This window comes from Danio aesculapii, chromosome 14 (genome assembly GCF_903798145.1).
Source record: "Danio aesculapii chromosome 14, fDanAes4.1, whole genome shotgun sequence".
In the NCBI taxonomy this organism is placed as follows: Eukaryota; Metazoa; Chordata; class Actinopteri; order Cypriniformes; family Danionidae; genus Danio; species Danio aesculapii.
Genome location: NC_079448.1, coordinates 6,093,316 through 6,119,039, shown reverse-complemented (window position 1 = coordinate 6,119,039; position 25,724 = coordinate 6,093,316). Strand labels below are relative to the sequence as shown.

Below are 25,724 nucleotides of genomic sequence, written 5' to 3'. Positions count from 1 at the left end.
TGAGTAAGTGTGAACTCTGCCATCCCAAACCCGGTGTGGAGAAAATAATTAGACCGAGAACTCTGAAACAAACAAACAAACAAACAAACAAACAAATAAATAAATAAATAAATAAATAAATAAATAAATAAAGGTGTCTTAGTGAACTCTAAATGAACCACCGTTTTATTTTGTTTTTGGCCTAGACTAAAAGAACCAAAATACACGTGTGGGCCAAGAGTTGTTAAAATATTATTGATGTTTTATACATTCATTGAATCATCCGTTCATTTATTTGTTTATTTGTTTATTTATACATATTTTATACCAACACATGAAGTTTGGGTTACAGTAAAAGGTAACAGAAAACTCGTTTCAGTAGATTTATGCCTTGGTGAAAGATTCTTGAAACATATTGCCTTTGGAATAACAATGAACAATGCCACATAAGACTGTGATTGTTTTATAGCTGTAAAGTCGTTAGTTAGGCAGAAGTTCTTCGATTTCACTATTTGATGTGCTTTTGTGCACAAATCCTCCGCTTCACGCTGAAGAGGAGAGATGAGGTAGTGCTGCCTTATTTTATATCAAAATTAGGACAAGCCTCCAAAGCCTCATTCTTTTTAAATCATAATCACTACGAAGAAAAAAAGCATTATGGCACACGAGCAGCGCGTCTCTCCTTCACTCCAGTCCATAATGAAGAGCACGGCAACGTTACACACTCCTGCCTGATTTCTTGACTCAAAGGTTGGCTAAAAGGTTTCTTTGATCTTCATTATTGTCCCACATATGCATAATGTGAGGCTACACTGGAGTGCCACCTCTAGCTCATTATGTTATTATAAGCTTTTCTCGCACGCGAGGAACCTGTGAATAAGGCCGGAGAAAACGCCACCAGCTGCCCGCAGATCACACGCAGTGCTGATGGTGGACGAGCTTTTGCTTTTTATAGCCGACAAAGTAAGACACAGCAGCTGATTCTAGATCAGCCCCAAATATGATGCTGTGTGTATACAGTAGGCTGCGATAGTGACAGACTGGAGTTGTTATGCGCGTGCAGACTAGTGTGCGTGTCAGCTTGTGCTGAGAAGGATCGGCGAGCATGATTGCTATCAAAAACAATTGGACAAGAGTTAATTAGCTTCTCTTTTTCCACGAGTCCCATCGAAAACCAAGCGGAGTGGAAACCAAGTATACAGTACTGTTCTTCCCAGGACGGCAGGCGCGCGCGCACGCTACATCGAAGTCTTCGTCCTGTCCCAGGTGTACAGGAATCTATGGAGCTGCGTGTGGTTTGTCCTACTTCCCGTACAGTGTGACTGTACCTCAGATCGTGCGCGAGCATGTGTGTAACGTTGCGACAAACACTGACCCATTTCAGCGTTCTTCAACGTAACCCCAGATAAGTTTGCCGTTTTTTCCGTGAGAACGAGAGCTGTTAATGTATAAACTCAAACGGGATTAATTATATCCCAGGAACCCGAGAGTTGCACTATTTAGTTACTAAAATCAATTAACACCCCTCACAGAAAGTCAAAGTTTAGCACGGGCAAGATCAGGCACGACAATTGCTGCGTAAAGAGAGTTGATGCATGCGCGCTGCCGCCACTACATCACCAAAGTGCACGTTCGCAGCAGGCAGACTTCTGTTAAGTGCGCTCGTGAATGTGCTGCGCGTCGGACGCACGTCCCAGTTTTGGCACTGAGGCTTGTGTGTAGGAACCCAGCGCGTCCTCCTCTCTCTCCTCTAACCTCCTCTCAGCGAGACGCACGATTCCACAGGATGCCTCACCATATGCTTCTCTTAACCACTGAGTTTGGGGTTTGGATGTAGGCGATCCATCGGGCGCACAGCGAGTTCTGGATTTGGATGCTTCGCTGGCACGGCTTTGCGGGTGATGGTGAAGCGCGTCTTGCGCGCTACCGCGCGTTTCCTCGATCATTCCTCGGGACGTTTGGCGACGGGAAATGTGAAGAAGGCTTAAAGAATGGCATGTAAACATGGTTTCTGCCAAGAAGGAGATGGTGACTGCGATGTACCCCACTTCTATTTCCACTCTCCTCTACTTTCTCTGTGTGGCGGCTTGGTGAGTTCCAACTGGATGTGAGCGTTACGCATGGCATCTTTGCGCCTCGAGGTTACAAACGACAAACCCGGGCGTTTTTCAACTGTTTTGATACCAAAAATAGGCGTAGATTTGATGTGTGCGCAATGTTAAAATGCTTCAGTTTGCTCTGTGTTGTTTTTAGCATAAAGAGAATATCTGGACAGATCAGAAAGGATGAGAAATTATACCCGGAAAATTTCACACGCATTCTGGACCGACTCCTGGATGGATACGACAACAGACTCCGACCTGGATTTGGGGGTAAGTGCCAACAAAAAATCTCCACAATCATTTGGCTAAGAAAAGCGCACAGTGCGCAAAACGAGCACTCCAAATGGTGTGTGTTTTTACACAGGTCGCACGCTGTTTACTAAGTGTTGTTTGTTTGGTGAGGGTTGGTGTCCTCTGAGGGGAGATGGAGGTGGAAGCCAACTCCAAACGTCCTTTTGCTGCCCACACTCTTTCTCTGCTCTCAGTGTATCTGTCAGATCGCGGCTGTTTGGATGTTTAAGCGAGTTTGGTTATGTAATCGCGCAGAGAAAGCCGCTTAATGCACATTTTTAAGTAGGAAGAGTACAGATGTTCGCTGTGTGTGTGCGTAAACCGCTCACAAGTTTCCTCTTCCGATCTTTTAACAGCGCGCGTCAGTGTTTAATCTGCTTCGCGAGGCCAAACGATGCGCTTATTATTGACAGTTTACACGGTATCTGTGTTGCAGCTCTAGTTTTGTGTACAGTAGCCGGGAATATTTTACAATAGGCATTGTGCATGAAACTTCAGAATTAACCCTTTAGTGGATGCATGGCGCCGATTTATTAAAAGAATACCCGATTTCAAAGTACATGAACACATTTGATCGATTTAATTTGAAATGGCACTTAATAATAGCGTGAAATAAATTATAAAAAAACTGCACAATGCACTGCAGATCATTGGTTGTGTGCATGGAAACTGTCAGAAATAGAATCGAATATTTTTCAACAGTCTGCAATCGAAAATATACATGAATAAGTGATGCATTAAACATTACATAATATTTATTAATGACTTATTGATGAAAGTTACTATATAAAGCAGAAGAAGAAAGGGGAAAAAAGAACATCAAGACTTTTTGCACACGTCACAGCTTCCGCTCTCTCTTTTTTCTTCATTTAAGGTTTTTTTTCTCTCTTCCCATGATATAAATAATCAAATAAAAGCCTGTGGATCTCTGTGCGTAATGCCGGGATGTGATTGGAGCTCTGGGATTGAAGCTCTGCTTTTTTATATAACTTTAGTGAAGAGGCAGAGAGCAGAGCAGCACACCCACCTTCACATGACAAGAGCTCTCGAGCGGAGCTGGATCAGGCTGGAGGGGCTCCATCAGCTCTCACAGAGATGCTGGGGGTTCACAGTTCTAGTAGATGATCGCACGAGCTGCCCTTGCCAAAGAATGCAGTGCTTCAGAGATGATGGATATCAGGGCTCGGGCTCGTCTCTTATCATTGGCCTGGCTGTTGTCGTCTGATTGTCGTGTTGTGTGAGGACTCGAGTTGGAAGAATTGCACTTTTGTCATAGGCGCTATCGTTTTCACACAAAAATGAAATCGGTGTCATTTGCACAAACTCTACTGTTTCAAACCCTGCTGTTACATATTTTTTCCTTTACTGTGGAACATAAAAATAGCAAATGGGATGCTTGTTTCTTTTGACAGAAAGTAAAAGTAGTCCTTATGATTGTGAATTTAAAAAAAAAATAATCTGCTGTTTGTTCCAACTACTTCAAAATGAGCTCAATCAACATAATTCGAGGTTTTTTTGGGGAAAACAACTTAATAGTTTTATGTTCAATCCACTTAAATTAGCAAAACAATTAAGTTAACCTTATTGATTTCTGTTGGAACAACATGAAGGAATTGTGTGGATGCCAGCATTTTTGGTGTAGTCACTGTAGCTCAATGCATTCTGGTGGCAATTCATCATTACATTTAGTTGAATTAGTAGCTTTTTTTTACGCAGCGGATGCCCTTCCAGCGGCAACCCATCTCTGGGAAACATCCATACACACTCATTCATACTCATACACTATGGACAATTTAGCCTTCTCAATTCACCTGTACCGCATGTCTTTGAGCCTGTGTGAATTGTAGCCTCAGTTTCCTGTTCTTAGCTGACAGGAGTGGCACCTGGAGGTTGGACATGTTGTGTGTTCAGAGATGCTCTTCTGCATATCTTGGTTGTAATGAGTGGTTATTTGAGTTACTATACACGATATACGATATTTTCTCTTTCTCTGACCATTTTCTGTAAACCCTAGAGATGGTTGTGCGTGAAAATCCCTGTAGATCAGCAGTTTCTGAAATACTCAGACCAGCCCGTCTGGCACCAACAACCATGCCACGTTCAAAGTCCCTTAAATCCCCTTTCTTCCCCATTCTGATGCTCGGTTTAAACTACAGCAGATCGTCTTGCCTATGTCTAAATACCTAAATGCAAAAGCTGTTGGACAGGTATACCTAAATTAAGTGGACAGTAACAGTATATATGTATACATATATATATACATATACACAGACAGTTGAAGTCTTTGCCCCCCTGAATTATTAGCCCCCTGTTTATTTTTTTCCCCAATTTCTGTTTAATGGTTTAAGATTTTTTCTAACACATTTCTAAACAAAATAGTTTTAATAACTCATTTCTAATAGCTGATTTCTTTTATCTTTGCCATGATGACAGTAAATAATATTTGACTAGATATTTTTCAAGACACTTCTATACAACTTAAAGTGACATTTAAAGGCTTAACTAGGTCAATTAGGTTAACTAGGCAGGTTAGGGTAATTAGGCAAGTTATTGTGTAATAATTGTTTGTTCTGTAGACTTGAAAAAAAAAACAACTTAAAGGGCATAATAATTTTGACCTTAAAATGTTTTCAAAAAAATTAAAAACTGCTTTTATTCTAGCCGAAATAAAACAAATAAGACTTTCTCCAGAAGAAAAAATATTATCAGACATACTGTGAAAATTTCGTTGCTCTGTTAAACATCTTTTGGGAAATAAGAAAAAAAGAAAAAAATATCAAAGGGGGGCTAAAAATTCTGACTTCAACTGTGTGTGTGTGTATATATATATATATATATATATATATATATATATATATATATATATATATATATATATATATATACTGCAATTAAGTTAACTATGCAAGTTAGGTTAATTAGTCATTGGACAACAGTTTCTTATATGCGTTGATAATATTGACCTTAAAAAGCAATTAACCCTTTTGCACTGTTCAAATTTGAAAACATCCACTGAATTAAACTGCTGTAAAAATGCATCAGATAAATATATATATATATATATATATATATTTTTTTTTTTTGGATGAATCTGTTAATTAACTTCAGTCCTGATCGAAACTACATTTTTTTTGTTTTAAATGACAGGATTTTAACTTTTTAATTGCCAAGTTCACAAATGATGTCTTTGATTTGGTGAAAAATCTTTTAATTATCAGGTTTAACAGATTTAAATGATTTGATGGATTTTACAGCAGTCTAATTTAGTGGATGTTTTCATCCCTAACATAACAAAAGAGCAGTAAATTTGAGTGTACTGTTGAGGTTTTCTTTTATTCAAAGCATTTTCTCAAAATATGTGTCAAAATAAGATGTGTCACCAAAAATCATTCTGCTAGCTAAAACAGAAAAAATTATGCCCAAATTAAGACTCAAAATCCCCCCAGAGTGGATGAAAACATCCCCAACACACAAGGGTTAAAAATAAATAAAAAAACATTTAAAATTAGGATTAAAAAAAAAAGGAAATACTCTGAAAATGCCTTTACCCTGTTAAACATCACTTGGGAAATATTTGAAAAAGAATTGAAGAGTAATAATTTGGCTTTCAACTGTATGCAGCGATAGAGCTATACTATACATAGCAGCTCAGATCATTTGATCTAGTAAGATCTGATGAGAAAAGCTTGAGTCCCTTTTGAGACCTTTGGTTTTAATAACTCAATTTGATATGTTAATAATCTGAAACATCATTGAGATCTTTTCTGAAATTCTAGAGGAGACACGAGTGGTCAAACTGAGCAGTCAGTCTAAGTAAAAGGCCAGATTTTCTGCCAGATTGATTCTCATTGCTGTCTAGGTGAAATAATTGAGATCTTTGAAAGTTGGGGATTTTTGTGCGCACCAGACTGAGTGAGATTGTCTCAGTCTTTCATATTTTTCCTCGCAGGATTCATGGCTGTCAACAGTGAGAGATGCTCAGAGTGTCTGTTTAATGACAGATAATCCATTTTCTTGTGTTTGACTGAAGGCGCTTCACTCTCTGCTGATTTACGCAGGCATCTATCAGAGATCCTCAAGAACATTAGCAGTTCAACCAGTTCAGAGACCATTCACGCATTCATCATCACCCCAGTCTGTTTGCAGGGGTACTTTCCCTCTCATCTGTGTGTCTATTGATTGATTTGTATTCCTTTTATTTTTGCTCCACAAGAGTTTAAAAGTAATAGACGGTTGGGTTCACTCAGGTAAAACTGAGAAACGTCAACATGAAACCTAAAAGGAGCCCGCTTCCTATTCTAATTCACATTTACGCTTGTGTTGTGCATTTGTTTGACAGGCTGCATTATTCTTAAAGAGACAGTTCACCCATTCTGACTTCATTTACTCATCCTCCACCTGTTTGAGTTTCTTCTGTCGAACACAAAAGAAGATATTTTGAAGAATGTTGAAACAAAAAACGGCTTTTTTCCCAAACATTCTTAAGAATATCTTCCTTTTTGTTTAACAGAAGAAAGAAAGTCATAAAAGTTTGGAACCACTCGAGAATGAGTAAATGATGAGGAAATGTTTATTTATGGGCGAACTATCCCATCATGACATTCCTCTGACTTAAATTTACTTAAATGTGATGTACGACACGGCACACCAGACACTCTCTGTAGCGCGGCAGAAACATGAAGTGTCCCGAATCGTCACGCCACGCATTTTTGAATTCTGAACATAGGTTTCTGCAGTGGTCCGCGGCGCCCAGCCGTCGACTTGAGTGTACCCTGATAGAAACCTATGTTTAGAATTCTAAAACGCATGCTAGTTAAGATCACAGGGAGCTTCTGGGATCACGAGAAATGCAAACGGCTGAAGTATAAGGTAGACTCGATGAGAAGTACACATGTTTGCAAACATACAACCAATAATTCCGATTAGAGCGATAATGTGGAGAATATTGCTCTTGTGTTGAGCCCAATTAGCCCTGCATCTAAAAATAGAGCAAGGGTGTTCCTTTAGTGATATCGCTTCGACTCACGATGAAAATGGCGGACGTGAATCAACAAACTGAGGATATGATGACGCGCCTCTCAATCAATATTGGTGGGCGGGGGGACCGCTCTCCTACGTAAAGTTGCGGTCGGTTTGAAAACCGCTCCAATTGGTCCACCGTTTTTATGTTGTTAAATTGAAAAAAAAGCTCTGGGTGTGCTTATATCACCCCAATATGACAGTCTATACACCATACATGCACATTTGTCTGTCCAAACAACTTGAAAAGTAGATTTTTTACCATAGGTGCCCTTTAAACTCCGCCTGAACCGGAAGTTGCTGAAACTTTCATTTCAGTATGTTGATGTACTTCCAATTGAAACCGAATATTGAGTGGAGGGTGGGGCTTTCACTTTGTGCATCATTACTTCATAGCAAACTGTAAGAGTGGCCTGGTTAAGAATAACATAGCTAAAGTCGTCAAACTGACGTCACAGAGAAACACGGAAGAAAACGATCAGACTTTGATTAACTTGCACAGATTAATTCTTCACCTAAAGAATTAAAATGTACCCGAAAAAAACAGCCTCATCTCACGAGGAAACATAAGTATTTTACGTTTTGTTGAGTTCAGTCGGACGAAATTGTACGATTTTAAAAAGGAGGCGTGGCACCTAACCCCACCCCTAAACCCAACCGTCATTGGGGGATGAGCAAATCGTACTAAATTGTACGAAATAGATCATACGTATTCATGCGAATTAGCCACTACATCAAAAAGTTACGAATTGCCTTGAGATTGTGTTGGAAAACACAGTAAATTTTGATTTTGTGCATATTTTAAGGGATGTTTACAAGACAATGATATACCTAAAAACTTTGTTTTTCCTTTGCGTTTTTAAAATTGTTCACATATTGATGACGGATTTTCACAGATCTGCAAAAACAACTCAAAGCACTGTATTCTGCAGGCAAGACCAGTAGTAAATAACATAATATACACTTCTCTTCTTCTTCTCACATCTCTTGTAGCCCTCCATTGTTTTTGAGTTGTACTTAATCATGTTGAACACATACTATGTAGGCAAATGATGTCACCATTTTCACAAAATCATGATTTTAGAGTTTGCACAGAGATAATAAGTGGTGTTGTTTAGGAATGTTTAGGTTTACATTTTCAGGCCCCCAAATTGATGCTATTCTGAACATGGAGCAGTCAAAATGCATCTAAAGCAGGGGTCCCAAACTCAAGTTGGCAGGGGGCCATATTAGTGACTGACAATTCATAGGAGGACCGCTTTAACATTCAAGCACAAGAAAAAAGTGACCTGATGCAATTGATGCTCTCAGACATTCTTCACCAGAGTATCAAAGCTCCTTTTTCTTTCTTGTTGTACATACTGAAGTGGTGGCTTAAATTGCTATGAAAATACTACAATTTAATAATAATAATAATAATTATGTCCCCATCAATTGTTGCTGAACCAAAAGTTTAACAGATAGCATAAGACAGCAGAAAAGAGTTTGGGTAACTTTATTGACTTTACTGGTAATTGATCTTCTGAGTATCTTTCTTTTCTGTGTAACTACAACAAAGACAGAAAAAAGTATGTATATATTCACATTTACTTTAACATGTTCATTTTAGCCAGCTGTAAAATTTTACTAATGCACATTTGTATACGATTCTTAATATGCTTTATGAGGAAAATCTATTAAATGAGACCATTTGAATCGAATATTAGCAAAATGATCATATTTACGACACCAGCATAACGTGTAAGCCAGGAAGAGGTGTTCGTTCAACAAAATACAGGTGGTATAAAATTAATTATAATCAAATGACTAGGCACCCACGGAATCTGTGCACGTAGAATTCCTCAGATTTTCTGCAGATTTTTAGCCCATCATTAAGTCTGTTTATTTACTTGAGTAAATGTGTGTAAATCTATATTTATTCAGTTTTTAAATTATTACAGTAATATTATTGACTAATATGAAAAAAATTCAGTAATATTTAGTTGTATATTTAGTATTATAAAGTTATACAGTAATATTTTATGTCGTTTAGTAGAGATATTATATGGCAAACTTGCTGGTTTACCAAATAAAGTGAATCTAATTGGATTTGCATTTTAAAGATTAAATAAAAGTTAAAAAGATATTATTTTTATTTCACATATTAAGGTTTTAGTTATGAAACTCCCAAAATAATTCCGCAGAAATCTGCAGATTTTTACCCAAATACCCCGCAGAAATAGCAAAAAACGTCCGCAGATTCCGTCTGGCCCTACAAATAACCCTTGAATATTTACAAAAATATAGCTTTAGTAAAACTAGAGCACTTACATACATATATTCAATGTTTAAATTATCCGCAGAAATAATCTGCATGTGCGTTACTTTTGACCGCACACTGAGAGAAACCGAAAGTAACCCGAATATATAGTACAGTACCTTAAATGTCCAGTAGGTGGGGGGTCGAAACCACAAGTGGCTATATGCGATTGCACAACAATGATTGTGATTCAAAAATATGTTCTGTTAGGCCGAATCATACTGAATGATTTGGTCCAAACCAGTTGAAAAGAACCAAAATGCAGTCATCTGACAAAATCCACATCACTCATTGGCCAGATGTTGTTGAACATATTTCCTAAACTGCATTTCGATTGGTCAGAATTAACATGCGGGAAAATGCCAATGGAACTCCAGCAAGTAAACAAACCGGCAGACACAAAATGTCGCAAACAAATCACAGCTTTATTAAAGTTGAAATTGTTTTTGTGTGAAAGTCATGTGATCAACAGGAAGCTCACAGCATCTCATTTCTCAGATACGTTGTGTTCTCGCCTTTCGAGTTTGTTCTTCCAAGGAAAGACCGACCGGTCGCCACAAGAACGCGAGCCCATGCACGGACACAGCTATGGCCTTTGCTTCATTGCCTGCCATTATATACCTGATATTATTCTTCTTCAGACGTAGGAAATCTGAGGGGAAAAATGACGACAAGAAGAGACAAGCACAAAATAATTTTTAGCATCACTTTTAAGTGCTAATGATGATGTTAGACACAATCTACTGGCACATTTAGTGAAAATAGGCATTTACAGATTAGTAAACGTCGTCTACTTATATGAAATATTTGTAATTTTCCTTTTTTTACAGACTCGTTTTTTAGTCTAAAACGCATTTTACTGAAATGCAATACTGAAGCGTCTTTCACTGACACATTTTGCACACTAGTAATATTTTTTCCTGAGACATGTTAATAAAAGTTATGTCCTAATTGAGTTAATCATAGTTTAATAAAAGCTCTGGACCCTGCATCTCAAATGTAAGGAACAGGGAAGGAGACTGAAGGATGTAGTTTGTGTTTGGGTATCAACATTAACCCAGTATTTCTTCCTTCCCTTTTTCTGTTTTTTATATGAATATTATTCATATTTACTTATATGATATGATATTATATTATTTGCTTATTGGTTTTATTATTTATGAATCAATCTTTGCATTAATGTTAATTATTTTGTTGTTGTTTTCTTGAGTTTTTAATGAGTTCAGAATGTATATTTTATTACTAAGTAGTGCATTTTCACTATTGGCTAATTATTGCTCAGTGTCTTTCATTGCAGGGTTTTTACTTTTGGAATTTATTAAAACAAACATATTAAAAAAAAAACTCAACCTACAATCTTTTTATAGAATCTTCAATCTGTTTGCTAAATTAATAGAATATGTTTTAAACACTCCAGAAGGATGCAAAGTAGGAATCACTGGTCCCTTTATTGAAGATCATATTTTATTTAATTCTTCATTTTTTGAAGCTGCTAGTTGACAAAATCAGTGCTGTTTTAAAATGTCCAAGTCATTTAGACAGTTATTAAGTGGAAGAAATCAGGCTTTACTTTTCTGTTTCATTGATTGTATTTAATAAGCAATAAATTCATTGTGGGCCGGTTTGCAATGGCAATACTCCACTATTTAGAGCAAGGTAGAGCCCCAAAATCATTCTGCTTAGGACCCCCAAATGTACAGGGCCGGCCCTGCTCAGAGCTCAGGGTTCTCTCCCAGGACAGCATGACAAACCTGCTATTAGTATCAAGGAATAGCCAAGTGTGATAAAATCAAATGGTTACAAACAGTTAATAATGAATTACAGTTAATAACTTCATTATGATTCATTTCTTTTCAGTGTAGTAATGTAATTCTATTGACTCCTGTGTTTGTTTAGGTCCAGTGACGGAAGTGAAGACGGATATTTACGTCACGAGTTTTGGCCCAGTTTCTGACGTGGAGATGGTGAGTATTCGGAGATGTTTGTTATTCGGAGATGTTTATGTTTATGCAGGGGTGTAGCGGACGTTTTAAAAGTGGGGGGGACGGCTATGAGATCAAACGTTCATATAATTATTAATTACCTGTTTCTAAATGGTCTGTCTCTAAAAGTGAGGGGGACGGATCCCGCCCCGTCCCCCCGGGTTGCTACGCCCCTGTGTTTATGTGTGTGTGAACAAGTTGGATTTGTGGATCAGTGTGTGTGTACATGTACAGTTGAACTCAATATTATTCACCCTCTTGTGAATATTTGTTTCTTTTTCAAATATTTCCCAAATGATGTTTAACAGAGCAAGGACTCAGTATTTCCTATAATATTTTTTCTTCTGGAGAAAGTCTTTATTTGTTTTACTTCAGCTATAATAAAGGCAGTTTTTAATTTTTTAAAACCATTTTAAGGTCAAAATTATTAGCCCCTTTAATAAATATTTGTGTTTTGATTGTCTACAGAACAAGCCATCGTTATACAATGACTTGCCTAATTACCCTAACTTGCCTAATTAACCTAGTTAAGCCTTTAAATACCACTTTAAGCTAAATACTAGCATCTTGAAAAATATCTAGTAAAATATTTTACTGTCATCATGTCAAACATATAATAAATCAGTTATTAGAGATGAGTTATTAAAACTATTGTGTTTAGAAGTGTGTTGAAGAAATCTTCTCTTTCTTATACAGAAATTAGGGAAAGAAATGAACAGGGGGGCTATTAATTCAGGAGGGCTAATAATTCTGACTTCATCTGTACATGTTCGTGAGCAGCTGTTATATAAAGTGTCGTATCCGTCCGCTGAGGTGTTATTAAAATAAATAATTCAGCCAGCGTGCCATTTAGATCAATGCGAAGTGCTGTTATCTGCTTAGTCAGAGTGAATCAAGGATCGTGTGGAAGAGATTTGAGAAAAAAAAAATGTGATTGAGTCAACAATTTCAGCAGGGATTTTCCCCTGAGAACTGTGGGAAGTTCAGCACATCGCAAAAGAGCTCAACAGCGCTAAATGTGACCAGACGCACAGTGTTTAGCTCAGACTGCCACCTGGAATAGTACAACCTGCAGAAATATAATAATGAATAGAAAGCAGCTTGTTTTATTTTATTTTATAGTATGTGTAGTCAAAATAGGGCAGCATGGTGGCTCAGTGGTTATCACAGTCGCCTCACAGCAAGAAGGTTGCTGGTTGGAGACCCGGCTGGGTCAGTTGGCATTTCTGTGTGGAGTTTGCATGTTCTCTCCGTGTTGGTGTGGGTTTCCTCTGGGTGCTCCTGTCCAAACACATGCGATATACACTGAAAAAAAATGATTCAAAGATGATTTCTTCGATTTATATATATTAAAAAAATGTTAAGTGGTTGTAAACAATTTATTTGGGCAGAATTTAAACAAAAAAAGATTTATTTTCAAATTAATACAAATTATTTGCAACAATTTTTTGCAATCTTTTTTTAGTGTAGGTGAATTACATAAGTGAAGCTTATTTATAAACTAATTTCAAAAAGATCACATGCTTATGATTGCTTGCAGCTGGTCCTGCATTATTTCATTTATGATTCACCAATCAGACGATTCCTAAGCCACTATAAATACCCTAAGTTCCATATCACAGCCATCTTCATTTTGAAGAATCCCCTTTTCCACCCCTATTCCTCCTCCTTTCCTAGATGGGTGGCACAGTGGCTCAGTGGTTAGCACTGTTGCCTCACAGCAAGAGTGTCACTGGTTCTAGTCTTTACCAAGCCAACCGACGTTTCTGTGTGGAGTTTACACATTCTCTCCGTGCTCACATGGGTTTCCCCCGCATTCCCTAGTTTCCTCCCACCATCCAAAACATGTAACTTAAGTTAATTGACTAATCCAAATCTGCACCATAGACATGCTACTAGTAAGTAGTTATCTCTTAAGAGCAATCCCTATCTGTTCATTAGCTACTCCAGCAGGGGAGTTTTCGAGATCTACCTGAGCTCAAACTCCCCTCTCGCCTATAACCACGTGACTGCTTCGAGTTTTGATTCAAAGGTTTAAACACCCCCATGTGTTAGTAAAGTGTATAGAGAGAGATTAGGCATCGATTACATTCATTTCTACTGTTTCAAATCTCTGCACTGGTCTCATACACCAGTTATTAAACTAAAATACAATAGTAATTTATAGTAAAAAGGTTTTGAAGCATACTAAAGTGTTTTAACGTATTTTTTTACAACTATCTTTAAAGAAAACCACCGCATATCGTAGTAGCGTTTAATGGGGGCCAGCTGGCGAGCGCAACCTAAAAGCATTACTCACATAGCTTCCTCCTTAGAGCATTCACCTCCCATGCAGGAATTGCTGGTTCGATCCCCGCTTGGAACGGGCCTAGTTGTAATATGATAAATGTAAATACTTTTGAATACCTTGGATTTGACTACAGTCATTAGTCGTATAATGTAACAAACCTTATGAGTAAAAACTACAGTAATTGAGTAATTTGTTTATATTACTGTTGTTATATTACTACATGAATGAGTTGGTCAGTTGTGAACATTTTACATTGCAACACACTGCTTTCCCACACTCTAACCAGAGGAGGTCCTCATCGAGCAGTGATTTAGAAAGCTTCAAGTAACAAATCTTTTTCCGATACAATTGAGTCGAGCGCTTCACTGGTTCAGAAAGCTTCATTTCACCATCACTAGTTACTATAACAGGCGAGAGGTCGGAAGGCAGGCAGTGAAGATGGACAAACAGACAAACTTGGCAAAGGTCAAAACACGGGGAACCAAGACTAATGAAACCGTGTTGAGTTGTCACTTTACAGGTAAACAAGACTCGGCAAGGAAGTGAGTGTGTGTGCTGTTAAAGTAGTGTGTGTAATCAGTCCAGAAGCTGCATCAGCTGTGGGAGTCTAATAAGTGGAGACTTGGAGCAGGTGTGTGTGTGTGTGTAGCATGACTGAATATGTAGTCCATAAGATGTAGTCCATGTGAAAGTGAGTGTTTCCCAGCGACCTCTGGTGGTTAGAGATCGCTGGTAATCATGACAGTTTACTAACACATTATTGAAATCAATGGGATATTTAAATAATTGCACTTTTCTTAACAAGTACTGGCACTGATGGTTGTATAATTTAAATTAATTAAATGTTTATAACAATTAATCAATGCAACACATGTTTATTCATTTATTTTCCTTTGGCTTAGTCCCTTTAGTCATCTGGGGTGGCCACAGCGGAATGAACCACCTACTTATCCAGCAATTGTTTTAGACAGCGGATGCCCTCCCAATACAGTAAAACATCCCATACACTGCCAATTTAGTTTATACAATTCACCTATACCGCATGTCTTTGGACTTGTGGGGGAAACCGGAGCACCCGGAGGAAACCCACACGAACACGGGGAGAACATGCAAACTCCACATAGAAATGCCAACTAACCCAGCTGGGACTCGAACCAGCAATCTTCTTGCTGTGAGGCCACAGTGCTAACCACTGAGCCACCATGTCACCTCAAATGTTTATCGTAAATACATTAGCTGACATGAACTAATGAGGCCTTATTGTAACGCATCTCCATTTTGCTTGTATATTGTGATGGGGATTTGTCAGGATCACAGTTTGCCAGCAGGTGTTTGTTTAAATATCAGTGTTTTGAGCAGGATTATGATGGATTTTGTGCTGTTTGAATTGAGAAGTTGCTTGTTACAGAAGCTTTCTAATGAATCTCTCTGTCAGGAGTTAGTCTGATTGATTTGCGTGCGGTTTAGACTTTGGGCTGTGTGATATGACAAAAATCTCATATCATGATGTAAATCTCATATCCACATAACAATATGTATCATGATATTGTAACTTTTTATGTCAATTCAATCCATATAGTTTATATACCTTGAACCCATGTAAACAACTTTATTTATTTATATTAAATTTTTTAGCATTTTATAGTATATATTTGAAAATTTACTCATTCATAAGTGATCATATTTCTTACTTTATTTAGAAATTCAGGGCAAATCTTTGCAAATATATAATAAATGTTATTTTAAAACCCTTTTCAGAAACTAGTGATTACAGACCCAACATAAAATGTTGCCAAATAAAATCCTAAATGTAAACAGTAAATAACTGAACTGAACAATTCTGCTTCATATGTTTCATTGACAGTTTTAGTGATCACTAATATGTGAATAACAATTTAAGTTGCTTCGATTTAAAAATGAAAATTGCAATAATAGCTTAAATGTAGCTAAGCTACTTTTGCTATGTATCTTTTAGCTTAGCTTGCTACATTTCCCGAGGGGGAAGCTTTTAGTGTAGTTAAGCTACATTTTAAGTAGTGTAGCTAATAGCTTAGCTCACTACATTTTTCAAGTAGCTTGCCCAACACTGTTTCTTATTATATTATTCTACTTTTTATGTATAGTCATGTTTTGAGCAGGATTATGATGGATTTTGTGCTGTTTGAATTGAGAAGTTGCTTGTTACAGAAGCTCTCTAATGAATCTCTCTGTCAGGAGTTAGTCTGATTGATTTGCGTGCGGTTTAGACTTTGGGCTGTGTGATATGACAAAAATCTCATATCACGGTGTAAATCTCATATCCAGATAACAATATGTATCATGATATTGTAACTTTTTATGTCAATTCAATCCATATAGTTTATATACCTTGACCCTGTGTAAACAACTTTATTTATTTATATTAAATTTTTTAGCATTTATAGTATATATTTGAAAATTTACTCATTCATAAGTGATCATATTTCTCACTTTATTTAGAAATTCAGGGCAAATCTTTGCAAATATATAATAAATGTTATTTTAAAACCCTTTTCAGAAACGAGTGATTACAGACCCAACATAAAATGTTGCTAAATAAAATCCTAAATTTAAATAGTCAATAACTGAACTGAACAATTCTGCTTCATGAGTTTCATTGAGAGTTTTAGTTACACTAAGATATGAATAATAATTTAAGTTGCTTCGATTTAAAAATGAAAATTGCAATAATAGCTTAAATGTAGCTAAGCTACTTTTGCCATGTATCTTTTAGCTTAGCTTGCTACATTTCCCAGGGGGTAGCTTTTAGTGTAGTTAAGCTACATTTTAAGTAGTGTAGCTGATAGCTTAGCTCACTACATTTTTCAAGTAGCTTGCTCTACACTGTTTCTTATTATATTATTCTACTTTTTATATATAGTCATGAACACACTTCTTAGAGCACTTAGTTTGACCATTATCTGCCGTTTATTATTCCTAGTCATTTCTCCCAACTGAATCTGAAGATTCAAAACAATCACAAAAATCACAATATTGTCATATTCCGACTGCTCTACATCTGCGTTTTCCTCCAGGAATACACCATGGACGTGTTCTTCCGCCAGACGTGGGTGGATCGGCGACTGCGGTATGAAGGCCCTGTGGAGATCCTCCGGCTTAATAACCTGATGGTGACCAAAGTCTGGACTCCTGACACGTTCTTCAGAAACGGCAAGAGATCCGTGGCTCACAACATGACGGCGCCCAACAGACTCTTCCGAATCATGAAGAATGGCACCATCCTGTACACTATGAGGTACGGCCATGCATCCGTCCAGTCCTGAGCCCCGTTTATGCTGAATTTACTTGGCAGGCTGTTTTGCTGGTGGGTGACCGTTGTTTTTGCCAAGTAGGATGTGTTCCTGGATCCTCTTTTATTGGTTTTGCAACAACATTTGTGTTTAGTGGAGAATGGCAGGTTGTTGATGCCTTAAACTCGGCCCTGTGGCTAATCCTATAATACCAGTAGGTGGAAATGTCTTTTTACAGAACAAACAAAGGAGAAAGTCTTTGACCAATGTATATGTGGAGGTATAGAAATATGGCAGTCGTGTGTTTTATTTTATTCTTTATAGCTGTTATTTTTGCATTGATTATACATTATTTAGTATTAGTGTGTCTAAAAGTTCAGGTTAGTTATAATGTGTTGATGCCCATCATTTCAACCTGTATGTCCTTACGTGTGACGCTAGGGGGCGATTAGGGAGCAATACGTGAGCCACAGGAGGTTTCACGCATTCATGAAGAAGTCACACTGCTAGCACTGAAACACTGTCCACAGCATCTTCTCATTGTGTGTTTTATTTGTTACAGGTAAGATGGATGATGTTCCATCAGATGTTATGTTTATTATGTGTTTAACAGTATAAATAATGTGTTTGATTGTCGTATGTGTATGTTTATATGAATAAAAAAACCGCATCAGCGTACTCGCGGCAGAAATGCGGCCGAGCGCGCGCGCGAGTGACGACCGCCGACGTCCTGAATTAGAAATCGCTGTGAAGGAGGTCGCGCGTGATTATATAAATATAATATACACAGGGCTTAATTTGTGCCGGCACCTCTGAAAGGTGATCCGGTACCTAATTTTACTGATCCCTCTCCTCAACCGCCCTCCTCCCCCGTCCACTTTGGCTGTTTCTCAATGTGCGTTTTTCAGTGATCTTGCATTGAGGACGCACCAAGCGGCAACCTCCCGCTCTCCCTCGGGAGGCCAATACGGAAGTAACTGAAACTGCAATTCATCAAAATTCCGCTAGTCCTGGCTCCATAATAGAGCAAATTGCAATTGAGCCCACTGTTAGAATGGCCAACTTTACAGCAGAAAAAAAAGTGTTTACAGCCTGGTACAAAGAACGATTTTGGTTCATATAGCTATTATTACCCTCCATGACAACTGTGAGGGGGGTGATTTTTTTTATAACTCATCCATTTCCTTTATATTAGGTTATTTTAAGTTTGCATAATTAAGGGCGTGGCCACTTGAGTGACAGCTAGGTCTCGCTGGTCGCCATCACTTCACCTCAGCTGAATCCGGCAGATTAGCTACTGATCTCGGCATATTCATTGTATTTTTGTGTTGTTTTATGTGGCTTTACACAGTCAGCTGGCTTTTGGACTTATTTCTTACAATTATCAGATGATATGGGATGCTGTGTGCATTTAATTGTGCTCACGTGGCCTCCGTTTCCCATGTGAGTAAAGTTATATACTTGTATACCATCTCTATAAATGTATTTGTTTTATTTAAGATCATTTATCATTTATATTTTTCTTTAGACCCGTAAAGCACTCCAGAATCTGCCAGATTGATTAGCTGTAGGCTCTAGAACAGTTATCTGAAGCGTTGTCATACAGTGTTGTGCTGGATTTTATCAATAGTCTTGCATTTACTAACACACACATCTGAAGTGTTTGGAAGTAATTCGCGTTTACCTCCTGTAGAAAAACGTCATAAGAGCAATGTTTAGTGGCTCAATGTATTACTACAGTGTTTTTGAAAGTCTAAACACTTTATTGATATAGTGTACAGCCAAGCACATGTGGTCAGAACACAAACGAGTCGCAGGTAATAAAGTATTAAGCGTTTCTCCCAAAGTAAAGTCTGTCTGCCAGGTCTAAGCAAAGTGCCAGCAGGTGTCTGTAGCTCCGCCCACTCTCCGCCTCTTTGCCCTTGTTTGGTATCCCGCCGTGGGTGCGATGACGCGCGAGCAAAATGGCGACGGTTGGCCGTGCCTACTTGTGTTCTTTTGCGCTCTTCAGAAACCTATGGGTGACGTCACGGATGCTACGTCCATATATTTTACAGTCTATGGGACGCACCGAACTCGCTAGAGAAGTCCCAGAAGTCATTGCGACTGGAGGTGGGAAGCGCAGCATTTTATTCAGAATTATTATTAAAGTTCAGAGATATAACTTATTTACCTCAGTAGTTTCCCTAAATGAAACGGCGAATATAAACATTATCATGGACAGCTTTATAAAGGAATAAACACAATAACGGTGTTTGTTTGCTGAAATTCCTATTAAAATCTGTTTTATATATATTGTGCAACGTATATTTATATTGTTTTTATGCATAATATATATTGTGAAAATGGGAAAAACAATAAATCGTTGTATGAATGCGGTAATGTTTAAATCATTTTCCATTTACAATGCGTGAAGGTCATGTGACCACCAGTAAGAACGCAGCATCTCATTTCTCACTGGTCGCGTGGTCTCCTCGTGGCTTCTTGTGGTCTCCCGAGTTCGTTCTTCCGAGGACACCTGGCAAGACCGATCTCTTAAAGAAAGCAAGTTCGTTCTCTGCGTTCTTGGAATTGAAAAACAGCCTTTCACGATGTTGCAGTCCAAGTGACAAATCCATGTGATTTGTTCCTGCTTACACGCACATGGGCCATATCCGATCTGTGCCACATGGGAGAAAAAAAATCGGAATTGAACAGTGCAATGTAAATGCAGCCTAGATAACAGATAAATCAGTTTGTAACTTACTTGAAATGTGAGCAATTGGATCATTTACTGTAATAGTTCCTATAATATTAGTAAGATACAACGCATTGAGGTCTTTAATTTATGTAACAATTTGGGTTTCACATTGCTCAGTTGGTGGAACATTGCATTATATTAGTGCAAAAATTGTGGGTTTAATAGCAGGGAACAAATGTTTGAAAAATATGTAGTGTTCCCAAATTTCCACTGAATGCATAGTTACGGACCGAGCACTTCACGAAACTTTGCACATGCACCAGAAGTGGCAAAAAGTTCCGTTTGTTATAGGTTTCGGAAATGGGTGTGGCAAAATGACTCGACAGCGCCACTTATGCACTTTTGACGGACTGGCCCCCAAGCTACGATTCACACACACGTACGAAAAACATGCCAAAACCTACAAAAAAGTCCCTTGGAGAAATTAAAGGCCTTGGCAATGTTAAATTGTGAAGATCTAGAGTTTTTGTCGAAGGGCGTGTCCTCACAAGCTTTGATGCTTCGCCGTAAAACAGGAAGTTGTTATAACTCAGGCATGCATCGCCTGATCTGCTTCAAAATCCACATGTTTGATAACAGTCCTGACCTGAATATGTTTGCATGCATTATCCAGATACAGATATAGCGCCACCTGCTGGCAACAGGAAATGTCTTGTTTTACAGTGTAACAAACTCCTCCTACAAATTTTATCAGGTCGCATTCATGTTTTGTCAGTATAATCCAAAGGCTTTGTGATGCTAAATTTTGAAGATCTTGAGTTTTCGCTGAAGGGCATGTCCATGGTGGTCTGACAAAATGCAATGCTTCGCCATAGAGGAGGAAGTAATTATAACTCAGCCAAACAATGTCTAACGGACTGAAAATTCACGTTCGATAAAATTCGTCTCATGAAGACATCTACATACCAAAATTGAGTCACAGTCATGGCACCACCTGCTGACAGTAGGAAGTTTGGTATAAATTGGGATTTATTTATTTATTTATATATATATATATATATATATATATATATATATATATATATATATATATATATATATATATATATATATATATATATATATATATATATATATATCTGCTTAAATTACTATTGTCCACTGTTCTCTGTCATCTGCCACCAGGTGGTGGTGAGCCCGGGCGGGAGGTCCCTTTCATCACTGCTTGCAGCTTTAATTTTAGATTTGTAATTATAAAAAAATAGTGGGTAAGGGACCATCTAAAAAGTTCACACACTGTGTTTAAACAGTTTTCGGATTTGACTGGTTACACCAGTCATGACGATTTATGATACATGAAACACAATGCTATACACTGTAAAGAATTCTGGCAAAAAGTCAAGACAACAACAGGCCGAGGGGGTATATGGTCCAGCTAATGTTTCCTTTTTTTAATATTAAGATTTTTCTTTGACATCTGTAATAGGCTACCACTATTGACCCTAATTGTTGGTAAAATAACCAGCCTTTTAGCAAAGCCTGACATTTTCCTGCAGGTTAGACGCAGACTAAACTAAACTGTCTGAGGCCAGTTTTAATTAATAAAATTCCCTTTTCTGTTAACGACAATCCATGTTGCGCCCGTCAGTTTCACTTTTATTAATTTAATCAACTGCTTTGACCACAATGAGGCAGGCTTTACAAACTATTTGCAGCACTGAAAGTATAACCCTCAGAAGACTAAACTCAGTCGGAAGGATGAGAGAACAGAAACTCAATGTGAGAATTTTACGGAGCGCCGCACGTCGCGTCTGCGCAGCCAGTGCGTGAATAAATTACTTGATGCATCACTGAGACACAGCGCGCAGCCCTATGGTATCTGCGGAGTGTTTTAAAACTGCACAGCACAAATGGAAGAAATCAGTGCGTTGAGGATCTGTCCAATGTATTATTAAGCCTTTTCAAATTTAAAGTTTCAGGTAGGCCTACTTTGTGTGTGAAGAGCAGGTAATAACCCTCTCTACTTCAGTGTTGCGAAGGCGAACTGCTGATCTAACAGACACAGCGCAACATGCGCATTAGATACAGCAATGAACTTCTTGCTGCAGGTCAAAATAAACCCATTTAATTCAAAACTAAATGCATTTCTCCACTGATTACTTATATTAACAGGAACAATTAGTCTTGGAGAAAGTTTTTCGTGTTGTCATGAACGCGATACGCAGCTTGATTGTGAATGAATGGAGAATGATTGACAGGCGCAGCGGCGGGAAGCGCTGAACTGAACATTAATTGAACCACTTGAATATTCATCTGTGCTTCACATTAAACTATCCAATGGCTTCAAAACAATTGGGATATAGTAGGAATACATGAAAACTTTCTAGACCCTTGTAATAGGCTACCTTTATGGCTTTTTTTGGCTTATAAATTACACAGAATATAGCGCACGCACAAGATCAGATTTGGGTCGGTACCAGCTGGCCAATACCTGATTCAGCAAAAATTTGTGGTATCGAACCGATATCTGATCCAAGTATCGCTGCATCCCTAGTGCAGATGTACATAGATCATCGATGATTATTATTAATATTAGGTTTTTCAATGATAAAATATATGCTCTTACACATATTTGAGAATCTGTTTAGCAGATATTCATTCATTTTCTTTTCGGCTGAGTCCCTTTATTAAAAACTTATCCAGCATATCACTGGAAAACATCCATACACACTCATTCACACACACTATGGACAATTTACAGTAGCTTACCCAATTCACATGTACCACATGTTTTTTTTGGACTTGTGGGGGAAACCGGAGCACCCGGAGGAAACCCACATGAACACGGGGAGAACATGCAAACTCCACACAGAAATGCCAACTGGCCCAGTCGGGGCTCGAACCAGCGACCTTCTTGCTGTGAGGCAATTGTGCTCCCCACTGTGCCACCGTGCTGCCCTGAATAGCAGATATTTCAAAATAGAATTAGGGAGTTTGACGATATATGCAGAAAATTTAAAATAAATAAAACGATACATAAATAAATAATTTGGGCTGTGGTGGGTTTATGCAGGGGTGTTTCAAACATGTGAAAGGGTTCAAATGTGATATCACAATGAAATTCATTTAAATGACAGCCCATTGGCGTCTTATAAAAAAAGTTTTATAAATAATACTGTCACCTGTAAACAACAACAACAACAAAAATGGTGGCATCATGCACATTCACATTACTTTTTTTAGTCTAAATACCTGTGCTTGATTACCAAAGCAACAATTGAGAACTATAGGATCATATTTGTGTATCACCATCTACTGCTCTGTTGCATGTGCATTAATAGATGTGAATTGGTTAATGGTATTTATTTATTTATTTTTAATTACAGAGTTTACGTAGTTACATAGTTATTTTAGTACATATTTTCTGTGTATATGTAAATACTGACAACGACCAACCAAAAAAATAACATGAGATGATCACAGATTTGAACCATTATGCTTTTTAATTAAATCAGAAGTAGCTAATTAGCTAATTTCAACTGTTTTTTTTTCCCCCACAGGTTGACAATAAGTGCCGAATGCCCGATGCGACTGGTGAATTTCCCGATGGACGGCCACTCCTGTCCGCTGAAGTTCGGCAGCTGTGAGGATTATGCTTTATACATGCTCATTTCCTTTTATCCCGCAAAACACTGAAAGCCTGATCTGAGACAGTATTTGAGAACATGGCAGTTTATTTGACGCGTTTGGAGCGTAGAGGAGAACATTTCTTATGAAGCCTTACATGAAGAGCACTGAAATAATCCCTTCTTTAAAAATGGATTTCTCTCTCTCCTCACTGTCAGATGACGACACAATTCATACTGAGAACAGAATAGATTATACAAGGGTTGTGTGTGTGTGTGTGTGTGTGTGTGTGTGTGTGTGTACTTATGTGGTTTATGAGGACAAATTCATTCATTCATTCGTTTTGGCGTAATCCCTTTTTCAAGGGTCACCACAGTGGAATGAACCGCCAACTATTCCGGGATATGTATTTTTAGCAGTGGATGCCCTTCCAGCCACAACCCAGTACTGGGAAACACCCATACACACTCATTCACACACTCATACACTACAGTCAATCTTAGTTTTCCACAGGGAGACACGGAGAGAACATGCAAACTCCACAAAGAAATGCCAACCGGCCCAGCCGTAACTCAAACCAGTGGACCTTCTTGTTATGAGGCGACAGTGCTAACCGCTGAGCCACCATGCAGCACAAGGACAAATTCAATTGTATTCAATTGACATAGGTTTGACCTAGTTGTACTATATGAAGGTAGGGGTTATGAAAACATACCTTGTGTCCTTGTAATTCAAAATCTTTCAAAATCATACTCGACAGTTTTTAGACATTCAACATTTGCTTCAGGTTTCTTGTGAGAGTGCAAAACATATGCAGAAATGAGTTGAAGATGGATTAACTGGATTTACAGAGTCACTAAGAAAGCAGATCATGAGCTATATGCATTTAAAAGAAAGATCGGCATGCTTTACTCTTAAATACACAGTCCAGCCTTGGAGATGTGATGACTGCCCAAAGCAATATTGCAATTTCAGTTACTGTAATCTTGCGTACAGTATACTGCAGAATGAATCGCTCAGGAAAACCTAGCATTAGTGCTGTGTTCAAAACACTAACCCATAGTAATCTACACTCAGCGGCCACTTTAATAGGTACACCTTATTAGTTCTAGGTTGGAGCCCCTTTTACCTTCAGAACTGCCTTAATCCTGGAAAATTCCTCAGAGATTTTGGTCCACATTGACATGGTAGCATCACGCAGTTGCAGCAGATTTGTCGGCTGCACATCCATAATGCGAACCTCCCATTCCTCCACATCCCAAAGGTGCTTTATTAGATTGAGATCTGGTGATTGTGCAGGCCATTTGAGTACAGTGAGTACATTCTCATGTCAACCAGTCTGAGAAGATTTGTGCTTTATGACATGACACGTTATCCTGCTGGAGGTAGCCATCAGAAGATGGGTACACTGTGGTCATAAAGGGATGGACATGGTCAGCAGTAATAATGGGCCCAAAGTGTGCCAAGGAAATATCCCCCACACCATTACACCACCACCACCAGTCTGCAGCGTTGATACAAGGTAGGATGGATCCATGCTTTCAGGTTGTTGTGACCAAATTCTGACCCTACCATCCGAATGTCACAGCAGAAATCGAGACTTATCAGACCAGGCAACATTTTTCCATTCTTCTATTGTCCAATTTTGGTGAGCCTGTGTGAATTGTTGCCTCAGTTTCCTGTTTTTAGCTGACAGGAGTGGCACCCGGTGTGGTCTTCTGCTGCTGAAGCCCATCCGCCTTAAGGTCGGACGTGTTGTGCATTCAGAGATGCTCTTCTGCAGACCTCGGTTGTAATGAGTGGTTATTTGAGTTACTGTTGCCTTTCGTTGAGCTCAAACCAGTCTGGCCATTCTCCTCTGGCTTCTGGCATCAACAAAGCATTTGCGCCCACAGAACTGCCGCTCGCTGAATATTTTCCCACTCACTCTTTTTCAGACCGTTCTCTGTAAACCCTAGAGATTGTTGTGCGTGAAAATCCCAGTAGATCAGCAGTTTCTGAAATACTCAGACCAGCCCATTTGGCACCAATAACCATGCCATGTTCAAAGTCACTTAAATCCTATTTCTTCCCCGTTCTGATGCTCGGCTTGAACTGCAGCCGATCGTCTTGACCATGTCTACATGCCTAAATGCATTGAGCTGCTGCCATGTGATTGGCTGATTAGAAATTAGTGTTAACGAGCA

General features: G+C 38.4%; 1 protein-coding gene across 1 annotated transcript in view; it reads left to right on the top strand.

Moving 5' to 3' along the window:
• The first annotated feature begins 1,680 nt into the window (after positions 1 to 1,680).
• gabra4 (gamma-aminobutyric acid type A receptor subunit alpha4) overlaps positions 1,681 to 25,724 on the top strand; it is a 93,462-nt gene continuing 69,418 nt past the window's right edge. The window contains exons 1-5 of the mRNA XM_056472442.1: positions 1,681 to 2,069; positions 2,233 to 2,351; positions 11,587 to 11,654; positions 17,016 to 17,236; positions 23,472 to 23,554. Coding sequence (XP_056328417.1) covers positions 1,984 to 2,069; positions 2,233 to 2,351; positions 11,587 to 11,654; positions 17,016 to 17,236; positions 23,472 to 23,554 — 577 coding nt within the window. The 5' untranslated portion in view covers positions 1,681 to 1,983. The remainder of the gene's footprint in view (positions 2,070 to 2,232; positions 2,352 to 11,586; positions 11,655 to 17,015; positions 17,237 to 23,471; positions 23,555 to 25,724) is intronic.